Genomic DNA, 15,768 nt, shown 5'->3' with positions numbered 1-15,768 from the left:
TATACATATATACTATATAGAAGACTCTTTACAAGAACTTTATTTTGATCGGTCAGTTTGTATAGCAGATATATGCTATAGTGACTTGATCAGAACAATTTCTTCAGATATTGCTTAGTTTCCTTCGACTATTGCCCGTGGTAGATTTGGAGATCTTGTCAAATAAAAAAGTTGTCCATTCAAGCACCTAATTTCGTCTACACTTTATATGACAGCTTTGTGCTATAGTGGTCCTACTTGTATATCGACTGTTCCAACTGCTTCTTGGGCGGCAAGGATATCTGAAAAACTGGGGGACTGGTTCGCATATATACAGACAGATCGACAAAACTAAATTGACTCAGCTCGTTACGCTAATCATTTATATACACATAACCTTAATGGAGTCTCGGACTTTTCGGATATTACAATCTTCGAGGTAAACTTATATTGAGAGTATACTATAAACGGCAATGCAATAAATATTTAAGGTCATTCAAAACCCCCCAACTTGTTCTGAAATGCAACTAAACCTATATCGGTATTCCGATTTCTATTTATATTGCAAACTAACTTTAGAGCAATAAAATAGTATTCGTGATATGTTAAATTTGCAAAACACGATAAATACTTACCATAGTATTTAACTTCATTGTTGATTTGAATTAACATCGAAAAAAGCTTATGTACACTGCTACAATACGAATATTATAATTTTAAGGAATGAGTTAATTATAGTAACTATCTCCAACTGTAAAAGTGACTACTAAATGGCAACATGAATATGAAATTGCAAACACATTCGAGTATTTCAACATTTATTATGATTTGGAGAACAGAACAAATTTTATTAGTCAAATATATGTAAAATTACTGATGAATACAATATGTTAAGTATAAGTGTGCTGTAATATGTAGTAGTATGTCATTGTGCTTAGTATACTTATATTCCTTATATTTGTATAAAGGTACTAAGAGCTTAACAACAATTTATTTAATACGGAGTAAGCAAAGTAACGCTTAATGCTCGAAATTTCAAACTAAATATCTTAAATGTTCGGAAATCACAGATTACAAGAAATTTTTTTCAAACAGATTCAAATTTTACTAAAGATATGTAATAACAGTAATGCCATTTTAGCTATCAGAGCATACTTTATATAATATGTTTAATAAAGGGTGTATCCATGCGCCTTTTGGAAAATAATTAATTGTTTTAAGTTCCATACGGACAATTTTTAACAAATGTTCATGGCATCTTCCGTAGAAATTCTAGGGCCCATTGAAATCGAAAAAGGTATTTGTTTTTTCTATCTATGGCTGAGATGCCATGCGTATACGTGCTGTTGCTCTAGACTTCGTATGTATTTCCGCGGTACGTAACGTGATTCCGAAAATATCCTCGTGATAACGGTTTGCATCCTTTTAAGAATAAAATATAATAATTTTTTAAAAGCATTCTGAGTTAATATGAAATATAAATTACTTAAAAACAAACATACCACACACAGCATTAACATGAATAGAAGTACTTTCATATTATCCATCCATACTATACCATACTAATGCATTCTCACTCACGTAATTTGTACAAGAAGCGATAATTATTATGTAAAATCCAAAGTTCGGTGTATACTAGAGTGCAGTCTAGCAGCAGACACGCCATCGTAGCAATCCTAAGAAACGAGTTGCATACGAAAATATAATTGATCGATCTCAGATACCAATGCATGTGTATAGTACCATCAAGTATTGTTAGGTCAAAAGACAGTTTTTTACATACCATATTGTCTTAAAAAAATATTTAAATAGTTTCTGAATAAATTAAATGGCCATCATATAATAATTTTCAATCTCAGAAAATGTTGGCTGTTTTTCCACAAAAAGGGAGACACCAATGTGCGCCAATTACCGTGAGATAAACCTCCTTAATGTCGCATATAAGGTCATATTGAGGGTAGTGTGTGAAAGACTGAAGCCCACCGTCAACATACTGATTGGATCATTATATAAAGCAAAGCTAATGAGGAAGGAACAATGAACTCTACAAGATATATGCGGCGGCATTCACACAGTTCAGCGAAACAAGAGACGGCGGCTGCGTTTGCTAAGACATGTTGTCCGGACGAAAGAAGGTCTAGCTTCCAGGTTTCGATACAGTACCGGCCGGTGACAACAGAAGAAAAGAAATACCTCTACTCCGTTGAAGACATCAGGTGAAGAAGAACCTGGTTGCACTTTGTATCTCGAATTGGGGCAAAATAGTGAGAAGAACAAACGACTGCAGCGCTTTTGTCCACTCGGTTATAACCGCGTAAGCGGTGTCTACGCCAGTAAAAAAGAAAAATACTGAAACATTTTTCCAATCCAAAAACGATTGATGTCATTTTAAAGTTTTATGGTAACTCTAACAATTCTATAAAAGCATAGGCAGACATCACCGCCGTCTAAGAGATGCGATGGACGGGACAAGGACAGAGACGAGAAGGTCCTTGTGACATTCACTACAGATGCCATATAAAGGAGCGCAAGTTTGGTATAGGATTCGTGGTGGGAGAGAGACTCCGTCGCCGAGTACTATCATTCACTACGTTGAATGAACGTCTAGCCACAATCCGCATCAAAGCGAGGTTTTCCAACATATCGCTGATTTGCGCCCACGCCCGACGGAAGAGAAGGACGATGTGACCAAAGATGCCTTTTATGAGTGCTTGGAGCGCACTCATGAAGGCTGCCCCCGCCACGATGTCAAAATCGTGCTTGGCGACTTTAACGCCAGGGTGGGCAAAGAAGGTATCTTTGGCACTACGGTCGGTAAATTCAGCCTCCACGACGAAACATCCCCAAATGGGTTGAGGCTGATTGGCCTCGCCGGGGCCCGAAATATGGTTATCTGTAGTACTAGATTCCAGCATAAAAAGATTCATCAAGCTACCTGGCTGTCTCCGGATCGAAAAACTACCAACCAGATCGATCATGTTGTGATAGACGGAAGACACGTCTCCAGATGTGCGAGCGCTCGGAGGTCCTAACATCGACTCTGATCACTATCTTGTTGCAGCTAAGATTCGCACCCGCCTCTGTGCAGCAAAAAACGCACGCCACCAAACACAAGGAAGGTTCGACGTCGAGAAGCTGCAATCACAACAGACAGCCGAACGATTTTTACTCGGCTTGCACTCCTGCTCTCTGAGGGCACTCGTTAACAACTCGGTATAAGGAAATTGTGGGACGACATTTCAAACTGCTTACGTACAGCTGCAACCGAAACCATTGGTTTTCGGAAAGTGCAAAAGAACAGCTGGTACGACGAGGAGTGCCGTGTCGCAGCGGAGAGAAAACAGGCTGCCTACCTCGCAACGTTACGATCGACCACTACACGTGCGGGATGGGATAGATATCGAGAGTTGAAGAGGGAAGCGAGACGTATTTGTAGACAGAAGAAGAAAGGGCCGAAATGCGTGAGTACGAAGAGCTTGATAAGCTGGCCGACAGGGGTAATGCTCGAAAATTTTACGAAAAAATGCGGCGGCTTATAGAAGGTTTCAAGACCGGAGCATACTCTTGTAGAACCCCCAAAGGTGATCTAGTCACTGATGCCCAGAGCATACTTAAATTATGGAGGGAACACTTCTCCAGCCTGCGGAATGGCAGTGAACGCACAACACCAGGAGAAGGAGAACCCGACTCCCCAATCGATGACGATGGAGCAGACGTTCCATTACCCGTTCCATAGCAATTGCCCGCCTGAAGAACAACAAAGCGGCAGGGGCCGACGGATTGCCGGCCGAGCTATTCAAACACGGCGGCGAAGAACTGATAAGGAGCATGCATCAGCTTCTTTGCAAAATATGGTCGGACGAAAGCATGCCCAACGATTGGAATTTAAGTGTGCTATGCCCAATCCATAAAAAAGGAGACCCCACAATCTGCGCCAACTACCGTGGGATTAGCCTCCTCAACATCGCATATAAGGTTCTATCGAGCGTATTGTGTGAAAGATTAAAGCCCACCGTCAACAAACTGATTGGACCTTATCAGTGTGGCTTTAGACCTGGCAAATACACAACCGACCAGATATTCACTATGCGCCAAATCTTATAAAAGACCCGTGAAAGAAGAATCGACACACACCACCTCTTCGTCGATTTCAAAGCTGCTTTCGACAGCACGAAAAGGAGCTGCCTTTATGCCGCGATGTCTGAATTTGGTATCCCCGCAAAACTAATACGGCTGTGTAAACTGACGTTGAGTAACACGAAAAGCTCCGTCAAGATCGGGAAGGACCTCTCCGAGCCGTTCGATACCAAACGAGGTTTCAGACAGGACGATTCGCTATCGTGCGTCTTTTTCAACCTGCTTTTGGAGAAAATAGTTCGAGCCGCAGAACTAAATAGAGAAGGTACCATCTTCTATAAGAGTGTACAGCTGCTGGCGTATGCCGATGATATTGATATCATCAGCCTCAACACCCGCGCCGTTAGTTCTGCTTTCTCCAGGCTGGACAAGGAAGCAAAACAAATGGGTGTGGCAGTGAACGAGGGCAAGACGAAATATCTCCTGTCATCAAACAAACAGTCGTCGCACTCGCGACTTGGCACTCACGTCACTGTTGACAGTCATAACTTTGAAGTTGTAGATAATTTCGTCTATCTTGGAACCAGCGTAAACACCACCAACAATGTCAGCCTAGAAATCCAACGCAGAATAACTCATGCCAACAGGTGTTACTTCGGACTGTGTAGGCAATTGAGAAGCAAAGTCCTCTCTCGACAAACAAAAATCAAACTCTATAAGTCACTCATAATTCCCGTCCTGCTATATGGTGCAGAGTCTTGGACGATGTCAACAACGGATGAGTCGACGTTGCGAGTTTTCGAGAGAAAAATTCTGCGAAAGATGTATGGTTCTTTGCGCGTTAGCCACGGCGAATACCGCATTCGATGGAACGATGAGCTGTACGAGTATACGACGACATCGACATAGTTCAGCGAATTAAAAGACAGCGGCTACGCTGGCTAGGTCATGTTGTCCGGATGGACGAAAACACTCCAGCTCTGAAAGTATTCGACGCAGTACCCGCCGGGGGAAGCAGAGGAAGAGGAAGACCTCCACTCCGTTGGAAGGACCAAGTGGAGAAGGACCTGGCTTCGCTTGGAATATCCAATTGGCGCCACGTAGCGAAAAGAAGAAACGACTGGCGCGCCAAGTGGAGAAGGACCTGGCTTCGCTTGGAATATCCAATTGGCGCCACGTAGCGAAAAGAAGAAACGACTGGCGCGCTGTTGTTTGCTCGGCTATAATCGCGTAAGCGGTGTCTACGCTAATTAAGAAGAAGAAGATATTTACGAGGTATCTCGACTCGCAAAAGTTCATTGTATACTAACTGCATTGCTGTACGTGTTGCCTGTGGAGACTCCATATTGCTAATGGAATACAATATATATATACAAATTCGTATGCTAACTATGGCATGCAATGAACTGTTACTTCAGCAGTGTGACAGATCAGTTTTCATTTCTATGAAAATCTCGTCAACACAGTTCATTTACATACACATATACCGACGGCAGTTTCATTTCAGTTTTTTTTTTTCAAAAAACTAATATTCCGTTTAATATTGTTAATTTCCACAAAATTTATACCAAATGGATTTAGCGAAGTCTTAAATTTAATAAACTTATACAAGCAATTCGAATGCTTATGGAATTATAAGAGTTTCTCTTACAAGAGGATTGACTTAAAAAAACATCATCAAATAGGTCAATAGTCATTCTGCAAAAATTGTTAAAATCTTGTTCATCCTTTCATAAATTTCAATTCATAAAGCCTTTTAAAATGTTTAAGCGTTTCTATAGCTTGTACTTGTCTGCTTGACGCCATTTCACAAATGATTATCTTATGATAACAAATGCCCACATACAGAGTTGGCAACGGCAATGGCAATAGAATTGACAGTCAGTATGCCATAAACTTTAGTCTGTCGGGTTACTCAATTTATCGCTTGCATGACAGTCGGTTGGACATACATGCATACAGAACTTAACTCGACTCGCCCGATCACTTTATTATATTCAATTATTTATCCCTCTCGATTAATTGATTAGTTGTTACGAGCAACCGTTAGGTGATTAAATTTGATGGACGGCAACTGGAAACCAATTGAACTCATTATCCTCAGCATCTTGGTACTACAACATTGCATTGTATTATATCCAGCTTTACCTATACATATGCTTTAGATGTTACAAATAAGAGAGTATGAAATACTCATCAATCACGATATACTTATATAAACTTCCAGATTCAACAAAGTGAACTCTGTTTTGCTTTTTACTCTATTCTCAATTTAAGTCAACGTTTCACCTTAACCTTTCAAACTTATTTTCAGTGCCCTGCTCTATTTACAAAAATCAGCTTTATTGTGGGTAGAAAGTTCGTAACCGTAAATATTTACAAACAAACGTTTCACAGTTTGTATTTTGTTGCCAGACTGTGGTGAAAGAGTTGGGCAACAGAAGAATTTAAAAGTACTCACAGATAAAACCGTACATTGCCACATTTACTATGCAAGTATGCGGGTATATGCGCGAACAATTTAAAACAAATGAAATGTCGACATCGGTCGACAAAATACCCACCTGGTAAATAGCGCTAAAGAAAAGCAATGCTACACATCTGGGATTCGTACATTCACACCAGCTCTTATTCACCTCAAATCCTAGCATTGTACTTACATATATATATACACATTAGCTTACAGAAACATACATGTTCTACTTCCAAGGCACATTCACGTCCCACACGTTTGAAAGCATTTCACATTAATGTCCTTGAATGCATACTTGGTTTTGACTTACCCGCAATGTGAGCATAAATGTCTCTACTTCCGTTTCTGTTTTTTGCTCTTTTACAGCAATGCATTTCCTGCAAAAGTGAGAATTTAGAAATGCCACGATGAAGAATACATATGAAAGGTGTGAAATTTGTTGTAAAATTGTTACAAACCAATGTGTGAGCCCTTGTGTGAACGAAAGTGTGTCAAAATATAAATGTACTCAAATGTAGGTGGGTACATAAGGGTGCCCGTTACTATCCAATTTGATTGCATGAACGCTCAGTTACTGAATTACGACAGTGCATTTGATGTTTAAAGGAGTGATTACATCGTAAAAATCAATAAAACAATTTTGTAGAACTGAAAATTTTATACCAAAGCAGTCATAGTTTCAAGGTTGTAGGTTTAATTTTTTAGTGGCAAATATCAAAAATCGCATGTTATATAGACAAAAAGGAAAATTTAGGCACGGTTAAAATTAAAAATTAAGAGCTTCTTTGCGTTGGATTCTTTTTTTTTAGTTAAAAAACTGAAATTTTTGGGGGTGTTTGCAAACAGATAATCAACTTGAGAAATGACGGACGCCCTGATGTACATGTTCACTTAATAGCTGAAAAAGTGTTTGGAAAAATTAAAAATTATTTACCCTTACTGTGGTGAAGCGTATATGAAATGTTTCAAGGGTTTAGTCAACCATTCTTCAAGTCTATAGTAACCGCTGTGACAGTTATACTTAAGAATGTAACTCTTTGTCAATTGATATGTTTATTTATTATATTTAAAGTATAAGAAATGCTGAAGCTTATAATTAAAGATGGTCTTCTATTAGTATACTTACAGTAGGTAAAAAAAATAAGTTATCAAATTGAAATATAAATCAGCGAAGTGAATAAAATTTTAAAGTTTACATACACACCATACATTCTATTTGACCCAATCATTGTTGCATGAAGTTGACAAGCTTCAAACAATCATTTTGAGAAAATTATTCCAAATGTTATAGATGCAGTCCTTCAAATCAACCTGGTTTTGGGGTTTCTCTGCAGTTATACGCATCTTAAGGATTGCCCAAGCATTTTCAAATGGTAACAAGTCAGGGCTTCAGAGCTCCATTTCAATACATTTACATTTTCATTTTCTAGATGTTCTGTGATGACTTTTGCAGTATGAATGGGCGCATTGTCCTGTTGAAGAAGGATATCCGGTCCCATTACTTGGTGACTGTCCGGGATGGCATACTCCTTTAAAATATTTAAATAAACTGCAGTAGTAATTTTTACTAATTTTTACGGGACTACAATATTGCCACGGCCATTCGCAAATAAGCAACCCCAAACCATTAAGCCCCTTTCCACCGACTTAATTGTGGGCTGAACGCTCCTCATTCGTTAATTGTTTAAAATTTTCAGAATTTTTTTTAACTCACCGTAAACAAATCGCCTCAATATTAAAAAAAAAATTTATTAAAAAAAAGAAAAATTTACATACCAAGTCAATTTCAAAATTTATAAAATAAAGAATTCTTGGACCTTTAATATTTTTTTTGGAATTTATTTTAAAGTTTTAACGGTACTTTCCAAACATATACAAAACAACTGATATTCGATAAAGAGAAAAAGTATAGAGCGTTTAAAACAGCGCTGGTTGTTTTGATAACTTACTTTTTCTACCTACTGTATGTTGAAAACAATTTTTTGGTGGAAGAAACCATAAAGGAAGGTATGATTTCCATTGAACATAAATCAACGTATCATACCTATTCACCTTCGCTTTTAAAATTAGAAGTTAAGTCGTGGCGTTGAAGCAGTCAGACTATTTTTTCTTTTTTGCTACTTGGAGTAGGTCGTTAGTTTTATTGCAGGGTCTATGTTGTTAGCGACATTTGTTTGCAACAATTTTTTTTAAGATTTCTGTGAATATAATCAATTTATCAGTAAGTAGTCAATTGTGGGTGCTTTCAAGCTATTTTTCATATAATATAAACGTGATTGTGTCGACTTCGATACAAAGATACAATTTTGTTTATAAGAATTAAGTTTACTCTATGATTAATCGTTTTTGAAAGCGCAAGTAGCAGCCAAGAATCCATCTTTTGTACTCTATATACTTTGTTGTTTTTTCCTATTTACCTGATTGTCTGGTAAACATGCTCAGCCATTGTGACGTCACCGCAAACGTATATGTGACCTTGCTCCTCAACAATCAGCTTGTAAAGTGAATCGAATTCTTTTTCTATCAGATCCTGAACGTAAGTCTATAAAAAACAAACAACATAACATATGCGAAGTTTAATTTAATAATGCGATCAGTGCTGTCAAGCGTAAGGGTCGAAACAAAAAAAAAAAAACACAACAGAGAAGGAATGGATACACTTTGACCGGAATGGGGGATTATACTATGTTTGGACCAACATTGAAAACATTTTGAAAACACCTTTGTATGTTGTGGAATCTAAGTCGTTCGGACCGACAATGTTTTCACTCACAACTATCAATAGCGGCATTCTCTTGCTCTTGCAAGATTGCACCATGACACAAAATGCAAAAATCCTATACCGAAATGTACAAGGCCAAGAGAGCACCCATTTCAGAATCTAGTGATATATGACGGCACGAAAATAAACGTGGGTTTTGGTCTGACATATTTTGCCATGCAAATAATTTTCTGCGTGTGTTTGTTGTTGTGCCGTTGCACCAAGAGGAAAATTCTGCCATTTCTGCACCGTGCAAGGTTTTGCAAGAGCAAGAGAATCCCCCTAATATGAGAATATCAAGCGACAGCTGTTTTTGTTTATGGAATGTAAACAAATATCAAGTGATAATTTAGGGCCGACAAAATATGTCTTCCAGAAACATCGATTAAACTAGAGCAGGCACCGATTATAATGAGCGGAATGTAAGTTTTCAAGTAGTTTTCAGCGAAAACTGTGTTTTCGTTTGACAGATTTTACATGGACGAAAACGCAAGTTTTCGTGCGAAAACCAGTTTTTCCCACGAAAACATGTTTTCGTTGTCGGTCCGAACATAGTATAAGATACGTGTATACTCCTACTTCCCACCTAGCACAATTTTCTATTAATCTGATTCTTTTGCGCTGCAGTGTATAAATGCAACTTTGTACAACAATGTATGTCGTGTTTGGTATTTTACTGGTATTTATAAGTGTTATTTTACTTAAAATTTAAGTAGGTGCGTTTCTCTAAATATTATTAAAATTCAGAAAACTTCTTCCTGATAATAGTTTACAAGTATCGAAAAAGGATAAAATCGCGTCAAAATTTCCACTAGCTCCCAATATACCTCGTATAAAGGTTTTCGATATTCAGGTTGACTTTATACCAATTATCTTTGTGCCTAAAATGTATGAAATTAGTTGAATACTTCTCCTAGACCACATATTCTAGTATAAGTATTTTAAAATATCTATAATTAATATATGTATGTATTATTGAAGATCTGAGGTATCTCTATACTTTTCTGATAATTGTATTTCCCAATGCCAAAAATTGATCAAATCTTGTCATCCAATCGCATATACTAATAGATGAATTTCAGCATTCCAGTAGGCTCTAAACTGTATATATCAGTCAATCTGTAAGATGTATATACAGTATTTTAATGCCGATAAAGCTTAAATCGGTCCATAAATTGGGCCAGCTCCCATATTTTTTGAGGTATTTTACAAAATTACATGGAATCATGTTTTCGAGTGTAACTGAATAATGCCAAAAGTTCAATCAGTCTTAACCTTCCCCTAGCCTAATATCTCTAATATTTCAATTTTCTTCCTCATCTACACAAAACTAAATTAAATTAATCCTCTTTGGTTGAACTTATATAACATACATATTTATCATTTGGGTTAATTAAGATATTTTACTATAAACATCTCGGACACAAGGCAAAAAGTATGTGAATATATTACCTATAGTAAAAATTAATAAGAGAACAAATATGATTGTAAACCTTTCACCCATAAAGTTTTGTCGTCACAAATTATCTCCCCGCTTTTGAGCTACACAAATTATGAGAGTTTATAAAAAGTTCACTCATACCCGACATTGACTCTTCCTTATTTGTTAATATTTGGTATCTTATGATCCGATTTCGACAATTTAATGATTTACCTCACTTGTGTACCTTTGTGCATAACATTTATGTATATGGGAAGTTGGAGGGCTTATCATCCGATACAACCATTTTCACGCTTTCAAAGGAAGTGCCGATAATATTTCACTCAGCAAATATAATTGATAAAGCTTTCGTAGTGAGTGAGATATGTACATTAAACTTATTACAAAGGCCAAGTGGATTTCGATCACTTTCGTATGGTGCCAAGGAGCTTATGCACCAAAATATCAAAGTTAAAGCTTGCAGTTGTTCTTGGGCTTACCTTCGGTATATTAGACTCACGTGAAAGAGCCAGGAAGACGCGGTTTAATATGTTTTCACGGACCAACTGCTTTTTTTCGTTCGAATACAGATCAACATCTCGATTGCGACACCCGAAGAAGAGCCAAACCTTCGGCAGGGGTACATCCGCATTAAGCTCACGTAACATTTCGAATTCCTGCCAGAATGAGCGGAACGGTGCTATGCCAGTACCTGGCCCAATCAAAATAATCGGGCGTTCGTGATCAGGAGGCAAATGGAAACTAGGTGCACTACGCACAAACATATGCAATTTGTCGGTCTTATTTAGGCCGGACAGATAATTTGAACAAACGCCATAACGCTCGTCACCATTACCATCCTCTGACCGATAGCGAACGATGGCCACCGTTAAATGTATTTCGTTGTTAACTTTACGTGGCGAAGAGGAAATCGAGTAAAATCGAGCTTGCAGCGGCATTAAGTTAACCAACACCAGCGTTGCGGGTGGTTTACAGGAAGGGAATTCCTCGAGAACTTCTAATAAATGTGGTAAGCGCCAGTGTCGCCAATCTTCATATGCCGATGAATCAGTAGCCAACAATTGTAAACGCTCCATGTCCTGATTGTCATCACAAAACCCAGCGAGAAGAGTGAGCATTTGACGCGTTGGTGGTGTGGTTATGTCGAAGAAACGCAACAATAAATTACGAACCGAGTCTGGTGGCACTTTATCATGGGATTCCCATAATTTGAAAATGCCATTTGATGTATGCTTTTCTTTAAGCAATTGTAGCTGCAAGACTTCCTCCATATTTTCTACACCAGTTAATCGTTTTAAAATGCCATCAACAATATCTTCGCGATTAGCGGGAAATATTCCAACATGATCGCCTGGTTCATATTCCAATCCGGGAGCATTAATCTTTAGAAGAATGGTTGTCCTTTCGCCATTACCAATGTTGGTAAGGTTAATTGGGGCTTCTTTAATGGAACAACAATACACTTTTTTGTTATGAAATTTGGATAACAACTCTTCTAAAGAGCCACGAGACTTCGAGGGAACCAAGCGCACGGTATTTACGGTCAAGGATTCATTTTGTAAAGCCAACGAGGCATCCGATAAACTCTCATCTGGATCCAAGCAGAACGTCTCACAAGCGAGCTTTAAATGAATTAAAATATTTGTTTTAAGTTGTAATTTAAAGTTTATAATAAAAAGGCTGCATTGATTGTGAAATTATAGCAGGATGTTTATAATGACTTACTTTGAACACCTCAGGTGCCCATTTACGGAAAGACTGTTCCTGTCCACACATTTCATCACCATAAGCCATCTTTAGCAATCGTTCACCACCTAACTCACCGAGTACATTGTCAATATATTGGCCAAAGGCACAAAAGTTGGGATAAGCGGAAGAACCCAAAGCAAATACAGCAAATCTGAAACGTAAATGTTGAGTATATGTAAATATGTATGTATGTACGTACATATCAATATCATTATTTATAAATCATATATACATACATATGCATATTAAAAAAATTCGTTTTAGTTACACTATGTATATATAACTCAAGAACGACTGAATCGATTTGACCGAAAATTGGTGGAGGTATTATAGCTTAGAACCAGGGAACGTACGTTATCTCTTTATGTTCAAAGTCAATACGTGTACAATTCATAAATGCAAAAATTATATTTCAAATAATAAACATTTGTTAAGAAGTAAGAAAGGGCTAAGTTCGGGTTCAACCGAACTCTGCTGTACTACCGCTCCCAATTTTTTGCTACCGCTACGCCAGAGCAGAGCATATCACTTCATTTTTGGCTATTGCTACAGCTATAGTTTTTTACCTAACAAAACTCCGAGGTGAACAAGGCACATATTTTTACATTGAAAATATTATAAATATTATAATAGTGAAGGAATGGGTGCTTGAAAATTGTTAAGCATCGACATCTCTTGCAAGTCCGTTCGAATGATTTTGGAGGAAATTTTGGGTATGAAACGCATTCTTGCTAGACTCGTCCCACCAGCTTTGATTTTTTTTCAAAAAGAGTACCATAAACATGTCTCTATGAACATGCGGATTCCGATCCGACATTTATGGACTTATGAGTTTGACATGCAAACAAGTCAACAATCATCGGAATGGAGGAAAAAAACTAGCCGAAATCAAAAAACCACGTCAAAGCCGCTCATATATAAAAGTTATGCTCATTGTTTTTTCGATATTCGTGGTTTGGTGCATCATGAATTTGTTCCAGAGGAACAGACGATCACGCGTGAGAACATCTGCCGAAAACGGCAGGAAAATCGCAATGATCGGGGTATAACCAGATTTTACCTTATATTGGCATTTCCACATATTATAAACTGAAGAGGGAAGATTTAAATAGCTTTTATTAGTTTGTGTATGTATGTTTGTAACTTTTTTGAGTGGTACTGATACTGAATATCAGTGACAAAATAATCAACAGTGTGCCTATCAGAAAAACAAAAAAAAAAAAAAAAATCACCCACTATGCAGTTAAAATCATCATGCAGTCATTTGAATAACAAATTTACTCGAACCCGTTTTTAAAGAAAGTGAAAATATCACGTGTGGCTAAATAATAAATATGTTTTAAAATACCATAAAACATGTCTTTATAGCACATTAGAATAGAGTATGGAGTCATGTGTAGAAGTTCACGCAAGTGAGGAAAGTTCTCTGATCGCCATTCACTTGGGAGTGGCTACGATTCTTTTACATATCGCAGCAGCTAACGACTTCCGGTCTTTGACCAAGTATCCTCTGGGTAGCTAAAGAACATCCGTTTGAAGACGAGCTAAAGTATCGGGTGATTTTTTAAGAGCTTGATAACTTTTTTAAAAAAAAAAACGCATAAAATTTGCAAAATCTCATCGGTTCTTTATTTGAAACGTTAGATTGGTTCATGACATTTACTTTTTGAAGATAATTTCATTTAAATGTTGACCGCGGCTGCGTCTTAGGTGGTCCATTCGGAAAGTCCAATTTTGGGCAACTTTTTCGAGCATTTCGGCCGGAATAGCCCGAATTTCTTCGGAAATGTTGTCTTCCAAAGCTGGAATAGTTGCTGGCTTATTTCTGTAGACTTTAGACTTGACGTAGCCCCACAAAAAATAGTCTAAAGGCGTTAAATCGCATGATCTTGGTGGCCAACTTACGGGTCCATTTCTTGAGATGAATTGTTCTCCGAAGTTTTCCCTCAAAATGGCCATAGAATCGCGAGCTGTGTGGCATGTAGCGCCATCTTGTTGAAACCACATGTCAACCAAGTTCAGTTCTTCCATTTTTGGCAACAAAAAGTTTTTAGCATCGAACGATAGCGATCGCCATTCACCGTAACGTTGCGTCCAACAGCATCTTTGAAAAAATACGGTCCAATGATTCCACCAGCGTACAAACCACACCAAACAGTGCATTTTTCGGGATGCATGGGCAGTTGGCCACCAAGATCATGCGATTTAACGCCTTTAGACTATTTTTTGTGGGGCTACGTCAAGTCTAAAGTCTACAGAAATAAGCCAGCAACTATTCCAGCTTTGGAAGACAACATTTCCGAAGAAATTCGGGCTATTCCGGCCGAAATTCTCGAAAAAGTTGCCCAAAATTGGACTTTCCGAATGGACCACCTAAGACGCAGCCGCGGTCAACATTTAAATGAAATTATCTTCAAAAAGTAAATGTCATGAACCAATCTAACGTTTCAAATAAAGAACCGATGAGATTTTGCAAATTTTATGCGTTTTTTTTTAAAAAAAGTTATCAAGCTCTTAAAAAATCACCCGATATAAAAATGAAAAAGCAGAAGAACAGATGGTACGAAGGGGAGTGCCGTGAAGAGAAAACAGACTGCCTACCTCGCAACGTCACGATCGACTACAACACGTGCGGGATGGGATAGATATCGAGAGTTGAAGAGGGAAGCGTGACGCATTTGCAGTTAGAAGAAGAGAGAGGCCGAAATGCGTGAGTATGAAGAACTTGTCAAGCTGGCCGACGAGGGTAATGCTCGAAAATTTTACAAAAAAATCTGGCGACTAACAGAATGTTTCAACACCGGAGCATACTCTTGTAGAATCCCAGAGGTGATCTAATAACCGATGCCCAGCGCATACTAAACTTATAAAAGGAACACTTCTCCAGCTTGCTGAATGACAGTGAAAGCATAACGCCAGCAAAAGGCGAACCCGATTCCCCAATCGATGACGATGGAGCAGACGTTCCATTGCACGACCATGAAGCAGTTCGAATTGCAATTGCCCGTCTGAAGAACTACCAAGCGGCGGGAAGCGATGGATTACCGTCCAAGCTATTCAAACACGGCGGCGAAGAACTGATAAGGAGCATGCATCAGCTTCTTTAAAAATATCGTCAGACGAAAACATGACCAACGATACGAATTTAAGTGTGCTCTGACCAACCCACAATAAGGAAGACCCCACAATCCCACTACCGTGGGATAAGCCTCTTAAACATCGCTTATAAGGTTCTATCGAGCGTATTGTGTGAAAGATTAGTGTGGCTTTAGATCTGGCAAATCAACA

At 38.2% G+C, this 15,768-nt stretch overlaps 1 protein-coding gene across 1 annotated transcript in view; it reads right to left on the bottom strand.

Moving 5' to 3' along the window:
- Positions 1-780: 780 nt before the first annotated feature.
- Positions 781-15,768, bottom strand: part of LOC126765597 (nitric oxide synthase) — an 86,466-nt gene continuing 71,478 nt past the window's right edge. Inside the window, exons 7-11 of the mRNA XM_050483206.1 lie at positions 12,457-12,631; positions 11,211-12,353; positions 8,947-9,071; positions 6,840-6,906; positions 781-1,401 (exon numbers count right to left, since the gene is read on the bottom strand). Coding sequence (XP_050339163.1) covers positions 1,294-1,401; positions 6,840-6,906; positions 8,947-9,071; positions 11,211-12,353; positions 12,457-12,631 — 1,618 coding nt within the window. The 3' untranslated portion in view covers positions 781-1,293. The remainder of the gene's footprint in view (positions 1,402-6,839; positions 6,907-8,946; positions 9,072-11,210; positions 12,354-12,456; positions 12,632-15,768) is intronic.

This window comes from Bactrocera neohumeralis, unplaced genomic scaffold, assembly GCF_024586455.1.
Source record: "Bactrocera neohumeralis isolate Rockhampton unplaced genomic scaffold, APGP_CSIRO_Bneo_wtdbg2-racon-allhic-juicebox.fasta_v2 cluster10, whole genome shotgun sequence".
Lineage (NCBI taxonomy): Eukaryota > Metazoa > Arthropoda > Insecta > Diptera > Tephritidae > Bactrocera > Bactrocera neohumeralis.
This window is presented reverse-complemented; position numbering and strand designations above follow the sequence as displayed.